At 35.6% G+C, this 13,437-nt stretch overlaps 1 protein-coding gene across 1 annotated transcript in view; it reads right to left on the bottom strand.

Annotated features, from left to right (window-relative positions):
• The window catches only part of POLN (DNA polymerase nu), a 106,939-nt gene that overhangs the window by 27,059 nt on the left and 66,443 nt on the right, over window positions 1–13,437 (bottom strand). Inside the window, exon 18 of the mRNA XM_067298303.1 lies at window positions 7,385–7,467. Coding sequence (XP_067154404.1) covers window positions 7,385–7,467 — 83 coding nt within the window. The remainder of the gene's footprint in view (window positions 1–7,384; window positions 7,468–13,437) is intronic.

The following is a 13,437-nucleotide window of genomic DNA, read 5'->3' as shown; positions in this document are numbered from 1 at the left end:
TTGTGCTGAATTAAAAAGGCTTTCTGTGAACTACTATGTTTCCAGGAGTGTTGATATCAAAAGCACCATTTTTGGAACAAAGAACCGAATTACTTGGAGGTTAGGATATTCGCTGGCAGATCAGTCTTCCTAATTTAACTACAATTTTCCTTGAAGAATAGTATCTAAGAGGATGGAATTCTCAAAACAGTGTATTCTCAGGGGAAAAAAGATTTACTGCAATATCCTGTAATTGCTGTACGGTGTGTTTTCACAACAGAATCACACTTGGAACAGACATAGCTGATTAGCATCCTCTGAACAAATACCATCTCTCATATAATAGCAGGAGGGCATGCTTCTATGGCCAAAGACTAGTCTGCATATACATGTTTAAATGAGGTCTTAACATAGTTTTTTTAATATGATGATAATTCCATGAATAAAAATATCTTCATCACAAATGAATGTTATTTATCTGCTTATCAATGTTATTTATCTACTACCTGCAATATCAAACATTCATAGCACCTAAATAATATTATTATATCATATTATATCTATGATATGAACTCTCATCAATAATAAGAAAGACTAAGATGTACTTTGCTAACAAAGCGGACCAGATTTTCAGTATGGCTTTGATATAATCTGCTTCTTCAACTCAGAGTCCAGTCTCACTTTTCCCGAACTTTCTGCAAGGATTTAAAGTGTTTGTCCTGTCTCTTAGCTCATTCAAGGTCTCCTCAGCTACAGTTTTGGTCCACTCTTTTGCCTGAAACTTTCAGTTTGGTCAAATTATTCTCACTCCTGAAGGGCTTGCTCCTCAGTGAAGCAGATGCTGCTCACCTTCAAACTGTATATAAGTAAAGTTACTTTATAATGAGCTCACTAGGTTGGAATGTTTTTTCTAGCAAGAATCTGAGGCAGATTGACAGGAAAAATACTACATAATGTTGACTTGCTGCAGAATTTTTGTGCCTGTACAATAGAAACAGATTGTTCTTCTACCATTAATGGTTAAACTATGGTTGATAGTTGGGAGCAAGAGGAGGTTCTAAGTATTAACTGGACAAGCGTGTGCCAGCTTTCAATGGCAATCAAGGACACGAGTTAACACCATTCTCGTCTACTAAACACAGAGAACAGATTCTTCATCACAGAAGTCTGGTTATATAAACTCATTTGCTTTTAAGAGAAGAAAGCTATGTTATTTTAAATAGATCAAAACAAATATAGATAAAGTTTGTAATATTTTATTAGATATATTACACAGGCCTTATTTATAGCTGAAAACAGATTTTCGGTAACTTTTTTTTTCTTTACTAACAAAGAATGAACGCAATTATGTTACGCAATGACAGTTCATGCTTCCTGTAGATTTTTAAGCTCTACTACAAAAAAAGGAATATTATGATTTTTGTGACTAAAAGTCTGAATGAGTTACATGCGTTTATTAAGAGTCTGCAACATGTTGCAGCTGCTGGCCCCGAAAAGCATTCTGCACACTTCTGTCATCACAGGTACCACCTGAGTTTCAAGAACATAAACTTTTTTTTTTCCTTGCATCAGTCAGAATTTAAAAAACTGGCTTTGTAAATTGGTTCTTTGACTTTATGGCTGAACTTCCATGGGCCAGCAGCCATGTAGCCTATTTACTAAGTAAAAGATTCCTTGGGCTTTTTTGTGTTGGAGTACATTATATATCAATACGATGCAGTGTAACTTGACATTAAGTAGGGTTCAGTGTGGGAACAGAAGTCTTATTCAGTTAATATGTTTCTGAGAAAAGAAAGACAGGTTTAAAAGTTTGCCATAACTTGCAATGAATTACTAGATAACAATCATTCATTTCATTATCACAAAACAGACTTACAAATTTTAGCTAACAATAAATATCAATAAATTAACAATGAAAATGATAGGATATGTAACAGGGTACCGGTTTGTGACATGCAGGCTTTTTCCTACATGCCTGCTAGAATCCTCAGCCCTTAAAAAAGGTTTATTGAAACAATAACAAAGTCCATTTTCTATAGAGTTGTGTTCTTCACCCCCTGATTTTCTTTCTGAGTGTACTAACCTAAATCTACTCCCTTTCCATTCCCTCTGATATCCACAAGTGATAAGAGACAGTACAAGATACAGCTTGTTCACACTTCTGAAAGTGATTTTGGAGACCATGTCCTTCTTTCAAATCTGTCTGAAACTGGCCCATAGTTTCAAAATTCTTGGTCAGGTAGGGAACTGGCAAGCAAACGTAAAGACAGGCAAACAGTGCAACTGCAAAACTTTTTGCTTAGGAAATTAGGCTAAAAAGAGATTGCTTAACAGTAAAGAGTTCTTTGAAAAGTGTAATTTTCCTTCACACTGCAAGTGTATATAACCTAACATCTAATTCTTGGGACTGCAGGCTTAGCTGCCCTCTTGGCTAGCAGTAAGCATGCACTGAAGTCCAACGTCTCCCCTTCTTGCCATGTTAGGGTACAGGCAGACTGGATCCAGTACCGTTCAGCTCCCTCCCACCCAGCATCAGAGCTCCCAGAAGAACTCTGAGGAAGTGGAAAAGAAAGGAAGGAGTGAATGCTGATGACAGCTAGGCATGCTGGAAAACTCCAGTTATTGGTAAGAAAGAGTGCAATAATTTGCTCAGGATTGAGAGCAAAAAGTAAATTGCAGGACAAAGAACAAACAGCCAAAAAGCCTAGGAACCACCCTTAAGATATCCTTTCACCAACTCCATGTAAATTGTTATCTTACACTCTCCAGACAATCATATCACTATCACCACATGGCGAAAACAGATACTTTTTCAATTTAGCAACATTCAAATCTTTCATGATCTTCCTAATTTTTTCAAGCTATCACATGAACCAAGAATCTTGTGTTAACTAGCACAGATCTCAGGCCATCAGTGTGCTGTGTTATTTATACGCAACAGATGCTCAGCATGTAAGCTGCTATTTTATACTCTCACTGCAATTTCTGACTAATTATTGCTTTGCAAAAATCTGAAAGTAACTTTAGAAACGAGTAATTTGCACCGAAAACCACATCCAGGCAAGGAGGCTATGTTTTCTTGCCAAGTACCAGTGATAAGTGTCTGGGGTAAATATAACTACCTGGAAAGAAGTAGCTATGGAATTAACTATCTCCTCTTAGAGTTAAAAGAGAACAAACCTGTTTCACCAGAAAATTATATAATTTTCATAGCTTATTCCCTCTATTCCCTTGTCCTATAAATACCTGAATTTTGGTTGAGCTGAATCTGTCTTCATTATTGTGACACAGTACTGATCAGTAAACAAAAATATGCTTACAGACATTGGATTACCTTTATTTCGACATTGTTCAATGGTCATCTTTGTAAATTCATGAACTTTCTTGTATTTTTGCATAAAACTATCTATAAAGTGACTGGCTTGAAGAGGAGTAATTCCAAGGCATTCAGCAAGACGTTCTTTACCTGGTACATAATAAAGCAGAACAGAAATCCACTAATCTATTACTACGTAGAACAGTAGCACCATTATATTCTACAATTAGTGGACTATTACTAATTTATTTATTTCTACAAAAGAGGATCGATTTGATACACTACAATCATAATTCAAAAAAGCAAATATTTAACTTTAAGCCTGACTGGTTTACTGAAGAGATATGGGTTAAGCGTGTACTGAAATTCCTAGCTATAATTTATACTTATAATGTGATTTAAATCTTTCTTGTTCATAGAATATGGTCAAGTATCATTTACTAATTAAGTGTTGAAATTTGCAAACTTTGAAGAGCAGATGAAGAACTTGAAGTCGATTTTAAATAAATAGAACTGTGAATTAAGGTCTGGAGAAAAGATGGAGATGTGGCTGGTTGAGTTTGGCAAAAAGTTTTGGATAGGGTGTAGAAGTCACAGAAAAGCTTAAAGGCTGAAGCAATCAGACAAAGTGGTCTGATTTTAGAAGGGCATTTAGGAGTCTCAGTCACACAGATTTCAAACAGTCTTAGCCTCCTACACGTCTGTAAGAAACGGTCCAAGTTTTAAGATAGAAGTGCTGGAAAAGGAAGAACAGAACTGAAAAGTGTTTGGAGAAAGGAATAATAGCTTCTGGACACGGTACAGATGCACAATATAAGTTATATTGTATCTAAAATCATTTATTAGATAAAGACAAGATGGAAAAACACTGAAGACAGGTTTCCAGAGGATGAAAATATAAGCTGAGAGCTACAGTTTAAACACATTTATAAGCCAAATAGTTCCACTAAAAATAAAACACACATCAATGTTAGTCATATGATGTTTGAAAGACAGATATATTTATGTCAGCTACACAGCAACAAAAAAACAGCACTGTGCTGCAAATAACACAAGCTGAGAGGCAATGTCTTCAGGCACTACAGACACAGAATAGTTATTGTCACAGTAATATTGTCAAGAGAAATTATCCAGCATTTTTGAAAGAGAGAAGATTTCAGCCACCTAAATGCCATCACTGTCAGCCTGATGTGCGTTTCAGGACAATTCTGTAGCATTTTCTTCTCAGTCATGTCAGGATCTGTACCGAGATCCAGGAACACCAGCCTGGACAAAGTGCCAGAATAAGAAATTCATAAGATATCTAAGATGACTCTTAGCTGAGCTAAGAGCTAAACGCACAGGACTGCACTTTTATTTGACATCTAATTAACTGGACTTTTTCTTTGTTGTTCAGAAAATGACACATCTACCTGCTAACGCACATATCGTTAACAGCTAGGAGATTGCTGTGGCTTCATTACAGCACTGTAACATCTACATTTGTCCACGTTTTCATCTAAAGCACTATTGATATACAGGCCAAAATATTACATAAAATAGTAGGAATATTAAGCAGAATAGTAATAAGGAAGTCTGAAAGGTTCCAAGGAGCAAAAAGAGGGGACTGTACAGCCACACAACTGTGTCAGATCGTGTTCGACAATGTGGGAGCATATGCTTATGAGTAGACTAAAGCTTTCTTGATCACTCCCCTTGAGTTATCTGTGCCTGGGGAATTGTTAGCAACAGCCTATGAGTTTAGCGTTCTCCATTCTGTAATATCATCTTTCAAAACTGAAAATATCATTATCAGTCTCTGTTTTTCATCTAAACACTTTGACATTCCTCTGTGTTATGTATAATTCAGGACTTAAACATGCTGCAGTTGAATAGAATTAATTCCTTATTTTACAGATGCTTTAGTTGTCTGCTCTACTTTTACAAGATGACTGAGGCATAAACAGGTGAACTGAATTGCTCCAAATCAAGCAAAACAGATTGTAATACTGTCATCCCTCTCAATATTTGGTATATTTATTGAAGTACCAATTCCTAGACATGGTGACACTCATCTTTCTTTATTAGACAATGTTTTATCCTCCAAGATTATAGAAAAGACTTTGAAAATATGAAAAAAGTGTAACCTAAAGCTAAGAAAATAGAAAGCAAATAAATCAAAGATTATTATTTATTAAATGAAAGATTTCCATTGAATCCAGTAAGCATAATACAGACAAGTTCCTCAGGGAACTGTTCTGTATTTTTTAGTTCCAGAAGAAACAAAATAAAAAAGTAATTCTTATTCATACTTTCCAGTTGTATCAAAATGTCTCCTTATAGAAATTTAGCAATCTTTTGAAGGGACGGAAACTTTGGATGGAATCTAGTGCATCAAATTTAGATATCTAATAATTTTTTTTTAGTCTGCCCAATTTCCATTTAAATAACTTTACTACATCACTCTCTGTTATGTCTTAATTAGGATTTGATCATACTGGCACTGAATGGAAGCATCTCACTATTTTACAGATGCTTCAGTGGCCCTCATTTGAGAGAGATGAAGCGCAAACAAGTAAACAGAGATACCTAAACAAAGCATTGTTACACTGAAATTTTCAGTGCCTGGTACAGAGCAAATGACGGAGCGCCAATACAATCAGCTTAATCTAATCATCTAGATCCTCTATCCCATGAATAGACAAGAGTAGGCTCCAGTGAAGGAGGCCCCAGCCCAGGAATTTAGACATTTCCTTTTCTCTACTGACCGTATACTTAACGGCATTCAAAAGGTGGTGATTCACTCTGATTCAAAGTTAGGCATCTTCCTGTTCCACTGAGAATGAAGGGAAGCAATAGGAAATGTGTAGCATCTGTATGCAGCAAGAGGCAGGGGTACTAATGCTTGTACTTTGCAAAATAATCTAAGGATGAAAGCATTCATGCTGGAAATGGGAGATTAGATTCCAGATTCAGACTGTGAAGGACTGAATCTACACTGCAGGAAGCCAGAGCTCCCAGACCTGGGCTTTTTTAGTTTCTATGTTTTAAAATGCAATATCGCTTAATATAAAATGTATAAATATATATATAATGTACCCACATATCTATATGTAAAATAAGATATTCTAGAGAGCTGAATCTGAAGCTTTTTTTTTTCCTTTTCCTCCTTCCCAGCTGAATGCCCTAAACACTAAATTCAAAGCCCTTGGCCAACTCTGCCTTTGGCTCAATGACTATTGATTGCTCACTGCAAAGTGGTTCAGGTTCAAAAGGTGGTCTAGAAAGTGTTCTTACGCTGGAATCCAGGATGTAGTTTTAAGTCCCTGTAGGTTGAATAGAGCCTGCAACCTAGGGATGTCATTTCCTGGATGAGTTTTCCAATTGCTCTTCTTCCCTACAGCTTTTACATTTCTCTAGAGGACTTACAAAAAGCTTAGTTAGCTGTTCACTAAAGCAAATACATGAGAGCTTTTATGCAGGTGATAAGTACCTCTTCCCAGAAGAGGTAATTCTGAGCATGTATGAACAGTTAAAGTTATGTATCAGGAAAGTTGGGCACCATTCAAAAAATGGCAGGCAGTTTTGGAAAGCATGCAGAATGTCTTCACTTCAGTAGGTTTTAGCTACCTACAACCTAGACAGGACTTAGGCAGAACTGGTCCTAGGAATGTTTTTTTGCAGGTCTTCTGCAGATGTGGAGAAATGGAAGCAAACATCAAGATCCAATGTGTTTTGAGACAATACTGGAGTCATTTTAATTTCATTGCAGTTATTTTCATGTCTGTCTACATACTGAGAGAACGCAAAGTCTACTCAAAATTATACTAATTTTAGACAAAGACAAATACTTCAGTTAGATCAGCAGCAAAGAAACATAAAATTAGAGTAACCTTTGTATATGACAATATGGTTATATTATTTTGACAGTTCCCATACTGAGTAGACTATTTAATGATACTTGGTAAATGTCAAAATATAATACTCTGACAAAGTTTTATTCATCTTTAGAAATCTGGTCCAATCGTATAAGTTATGTAAAAAGTGCACCTTCATAAAGTATGAAATAAAATCTATTGCAGATCTTTTTGTTTTTGTACAAATGCCTACCTGCTCCATAAACCACTGAGTAGACCATACGCTTTGCCTGTTCTCTATCAGCCTGCTTCACTTGTTCATTTGGAATCCCCTTCCTAAGTAAACAAACAAAAATGTTATATTTTTAGCTAAAAGTAATTTACATTGTTAGACCATAGAAAATGTATTTAAAGTCAATAAAAATTTAATAAATACAGACGTATAAGATATGAACAGAAGCACTTAGGAGCTTTCATCTTAGGCTGTGAATGCACAACTACCTTACAAATTTTGGCGGTGACAGTCACTAGTAAATGAAACTCTTTAAACTTCAATCTTCATCTTATCCTTTCCCTTTTTTAATCAAATTCTTGGCTGGGAAAACTCTTTCTACTATATTATTAGTTCTTTACAGTGAAGAGGCTCCAATATTGACCTATGAGAAAAGCTAAATCTTTGTAGCAATAGCATTTCTTCAAGACATGAGGTATACAGAGATTCTATTATTTTCTTAAAATAAAGATTCCATTATTTTCTTAAAATAATAATTCTAATATTATAATAATAGAAACATTAATTAATAATAGAAACAATAATTTTATTATTATTTTAAGCTTACTTAAAAAAAGGATATAATAGGACTTTACTAGTAGGAATATCCAACCCTCTATCAAAAATAATGATTGATAAAAGTATGCACTGAATCTCTCTATATGTCTCACAGAGCTCCACAACAGAGATGCTTCCTAAGGAAGCAGCAGTGGCTGTTTCTTAACTTAACTGGTCAGCATAGTTAGTTTACTAGCAACAAAGTATCATCCTCCCCAGTTCCCATTCACTCACCAAGTGACATAAACAGTCCTACCAAAGGGCTGATGGATTCGGTAATTTGAAATAAAGAGTTAGGACTCTGCAATCATCAGGTATGTGCCACCCATACTTTTTCTTATCCAAATGTTTCAGAAAGAACACTGACAATTATTGACAATTGACAACACTGAAAGAATACTCATCTTTTGGTTTAAGTGAAAGTGCTTTTGAGGAAGTCTTGATCATCTACTCATACTCAGAAAAGAAATACCTACTCAAATTGCATTTGGAACTTAAAGATGAATTGCTATCAGAGATAATTGATGTCATTGTATGAAAAAGTCTCCTCATGTCTTCTCATGAGTCTGTTTAAGATGGTTCGATTGCACTTTCCAAACCATAGTGATGCTTTGTCATGAAAGATTTGGCTGACACGCTTTGAGAAAATTTTTTGGCATACTTCTGTGCACCTTCTTTTATCATTATTGTGACACTCAAATACCTAGCAAATCAACAGAAGTATAAATTTGTACTTGCTTGGTCCATACACTAATTTTACCCAAGCCTATACACAACATAATTAGGTTTTCTGAATAATGAACAGGTAGATCTTGGGTGCAAACAGATTTAGGCACGTATAGATTTTTTGAAGGGGAAAGATAAAACTGAATATGTTTTCAATATGTTTTGAATATGTTTAAATCAATCATTCTGGTAGTTAGAGACTCTTATAATTAGCCTTCTCTGTTGTGTCTTTTCAAAAAGTCATGGCTCTTTTGAATAAAGTGGGTTGAGATTCCCAAATGTACCTGATTAAGATGATAGAGTGGCAAGTGGAACTATCAAATACAAATTTAGGAAACCAGACATTATCAAGGATTTCCTGAAGCAACCTCTGGCAGAAAGTCTACAGGAATTTCCTGAAGGTCCTGGCAGGAAACTATGCATATTCTTAAGAAAGCCAGAAACCCAGAACCAGGTGGAAAACTGGAATCTGATAAGAGTTCCCTAGAGAACTGTAAATAGATCTTACCAGAGGATCCTTCTGAGCTGAAGAATCAAGACTGCAGAATATTGAAGCTAGGGAAACAATACAAAATCTAACACTGTTTTCCCCAAATCATATAATTTGAACTAGAGGGCTTGGAGAAGGCAAGAGACAGGAGTACAGCCATAGGATGTATTTACACATCTACCTCTGTCTGAGGCTAGAGACAACTGAGAGCCAAGGGGTGTGCAAAGGGTCAGCATGTTAGCTGCTGACCTCTCCAAAAAAGAACTGTAACTGAAAGAACACAGTGGGTTCAGAGGCAGGGAGTTCTACAGAAGAACATCCATACTGATGAGGTGATGATACAGAGGAAGACATTCACCTGCAAAGAGCTGAAAAAGTCCTGCTGGGAAGGACTGGAATGGTTCTTCAACCAGGGGATCTAAAGTAGTTTTAAGAATGAAAGAAGACACTGGACCAAGATTAGGTGCACAGCGAGACTCAATGCTGGGATTTTAAGGCTGATTTTGCTTCATACCGAAGTGGCTGACTAGGAAAAACAGAGAGATAGACTTACTGCTGTAATCTTAATAGGCAGTGTCAAGAGAAGGACACTGTCTTTTGATAGTAAGCAATCACAATAAAGCCTTGTCTAACACAGTTATTAGTGCTGATGTACATGCATTGTGTGAACACAGCAATCACAATCATCACTTAGCACTTTAGTTATTCAAGAAATACATATATATTAATGAGAAGCAATTAAAATTTTGGAGCTTGATGTCAAACATTTCTTTTAATGTAATGCTAAAAACAAAATGGTCAGTCAACATGTCCTCACGTGTTAGACTGGGATATCTGAGCACTTGTCAGAGAGGCATTAAATCTGGCACTCTGTATATTTGTAAATTTATGTATCACATTCAAGAATCTGGAATAATAAAAGAAGAAATTGCCATATAAGTCACAAGCACTTGAGCAAATAGAAGTCATTAATCAAAACTGTTCATTTTGTTAATAATGAAAATGTTTTTTTCTGTGTGTCTTAACAATGATTGGTTTCTATATAGCATGCTTGATTCCATCTGTAATTCAGGGTGACATCCCTACAGTTTGAGGTAAAGATTATTCCTATGAATAATGAAATGGCATGGATGGCTCCATTTCTTATAACTGTAGCTGCTATGTTAGAAATCCTCAATGATCTTTTTCCTTCAGGCTGTTTCCTCTAGAAATAAGCTTATTTTTATGATAATGAATTATTTTGTTATAAAGAATACTCTAAGAATCTATTTAAAGTTAAAATTTTTATTTTGGTTTGGTATTCATCACAAAAATACTACGATATTCAGGAAAATATATTGTTATCTGCTTGCTTGTATAAGAGATTTTTAAGCTATAATCACTAAGAAAGCTATCTCATGCATGCAAATACACAAAACTGAATTGTGGTATGACGTAAAATAGATCTTGGATGGAGATGCATTGTTTTAAAATAAACTTGTCTCTGAAAAAGGAAGCTGAATGGGCATAAGAAAGCCTTAGCTGTCAGACCTAGACAGTGACATAGAGGCAGACTTCAGCTCACTCAATACTGTATGTATATCTGGAGGAATGGGAAGAATGTTAATGCGTAGGAACATAATAGAAATTGATGCAGAAAAAAGACTCAAGGGAAGAATGAATTTGCCAGAGTTTTTGTTGGGCGAACTAGTTGTTTCTGAAGTCCTCCTGAAAACATATATATAATCATTACTTCTGGCATGAAACACCTATATTCTTCTGTTTTATGACATCCTTGTCATTTCTCTGTCTCTTGGATAAGCTATCTGTTCAAGTTCATAATCAATATCATCATCGCACTCAAATTCCTCCTGACTTGCCACCTCCAAATGTGCAATATTTCACCTCTTACATGCCTGCATTCTTAAATTGCTGTCCATGCCTGCAGACTTCTCTTCAGTCTGCTCCCATAACTCTAATTTGCTTGTCCATTGCTTTCCTTTGTTTAATACTGTTTTGCAAGTACTTTGCTTTGTAGTACTTTACTTGATACACATCTATTAGGTAAAATAAAGCATTGACTTCTGTGCTGGAAGACATTTATCAAGTTCAGGTTAACAGATCTCATTCTTGGAAGGAGTTAGCAGAACTAAATACCTGGAAAGGACTGTGAGGATAGCAGAAACTTAGTGCAGAAAATTGTTAAGGGACAAGTGTAGTCAGAGTAGAGATATAGAAGCTCTTTAAGAGGTGGCTCTACTAAGAACTGGGCTGTATGCCAAAAAAAGGAATACCTGCCTAATTCTTAGAGTTAAAAAAGGGAGAAAAAATTTGTAGAGAAACAGTGACGGATAAGATCAAACTGCTAGTAAAAAACATACACTGCAGATGTAACTTACTACTTGGCAAAAATAATATCTTGAATATTTTCTATAATTTTTTCAAAATCCAGTACATGTTTTCATACATTAATGTGGTCTAATGGACATCTCAAAGAGTTTCTGCTGCATTAAATCTTACATTTATGACTACTGAGTTTCTTTATACCTGAGGAAAGCCTGGCAATCATATCTGTGATAAAAACAAACTTAACTATCAACTTGAAGAACATGTTAACACATAATACATAGTAGCAACTTGGATGGATTTTTTTTAAACCTGTACACAATATTAAAAAGAATCAATAAATGCAAATTTTGGTATACAAAACTTAGCAGACACAGCACAAAGGAGTTGAACACAAAAAAATCAAAGGGGGCCACAGGCCATAAAATCTGAGTAATGCCAAAATAAAACTTTGAGAACAGGTAGAAGTGGAAGGAAATCAATCTTAAAAGAATGCGATAAGACAATTCAGCATTTCTGGGAAATATTGTGTGGTGACGGAAGTCCTCTGTTTATGTGCAGGAAAAGGCAGAACAAACTCTTCAAACACAATAACTGGCAGACATGCGTCGCCTTCATCTGCATTACATTACAGCCAAGCTAGGCTCAGTCATAACAGCCATGAAGCTTTTGGCTGCTCTCCTGCATCTGCCAATTAATCCAAGTCCTAGCTGGGAGCTGTTGATGTGGGAAACGAGATGGAGTGCCATTAAATTCATTTTGTATATGGTCATTAATGTCAAATAAATGAGTTAATACAGATTTCCTCATATGACTGCTCCTTTACAGCTTTTTTCTATTATTTCATCAATGAATTATATAAATCTGTCATTTTTTAATCACCTGTCACTATTTAATTGCTGCAGATGAAGGTTGTATATTTTGTAAGTTTGTGTTTGGAACTTTGTATTGGCGTATGAAACTGGTGCAGACAATTCTAAGTAATTAGTGACAACTGCAAGGTTTAGAAAGACTCATTTTTGCAGTGATACCACCACTGGATTTATCATGCAGAAGGTAAATCCTGGAAGCTTTCTTTTTAAAAGATATCAGCATGATTATACCTGAGGCAAGTAGAATATATACCAAAATGTATTTGAGCATCCTAAACACATGGAAAGGTTTGGCTACACAACAATCTAGTCTGTTAATGCAACGCATAAGAAATAAATGTTTTTCTGAAAACTGCTATTTCATGACTGATGGAAAATACTAACAAGGTCCAGGCAAAAAGTTCTCTCAGACAATTTTAAAGTGGTACATGGAAGAAATCTTGAAGAAGTCTTACCTGGTTAACTTCTGTTACAACACACGTAAAAGGAAGAGGTTGAGAACCTCCCCGAAGCCACTGGTATTCCAAAGATTACTACTTTTGCCTCAGGTCTCACTCAAGACCCAGGAACAAGGTACATGCAATTAGCCAGTCTATATTTTTTTTTAATCACACACAGTTCTGACATACAGTTTGATACAGAATATAAGGTCCAATGAAAAATAAATTGCTAAGTCATGCAGCCAAAAAAAGGGGGGCAGTAAGTGTGGATTTTATGCCTCCTTGAAACAAAGAGTTATTTAGGAAGCACTTATCAGCAGGATATGACTCCTTCTATATCTAAGAGGCATTTACACAACTATGTTCTAATCGAAAAGTATGCTCTAAACAAAAAGTACATAGATTGTCTTCCTCATAAGGAGAGAATAGAGGCAGCAGGCTGAAAAATGAAACTTGTCTAGACTGCCTAGAAGATTGACCATAAAGGTAAGATATTTTTCAAGAAAAGAGAAGAGGCATCCACAAAGGCTAAAATCCTGACTACCATCTTGTCAGAAGGGAAACAGCAGGTGAACGAATAACAGAGAGGTCTTTCTGATGCAGCCTAAGTATATATAGATTAAG

Source organism: Apteryx mantelli, chromosome 5 (genome assembly GCF_036417845.1).
Source record: "Apteryx mantelli isolate bAptMan1 chromosome 5, bAptMan1.hap1, whole genome shotgun sequence".
NCBI classification, from domain to species: domain Eukaryota; kingdom Metazoa; phylum Chordata; class Aves; order Apterygiformes; family Apterygidae; genus Apteryx; species Apteryx mantelli.
The sequence above is the reverse complement of the archived record's forward strand: the minus strand, read 5'-3'. Positions and strand labels throughout refer to the sequence as shown.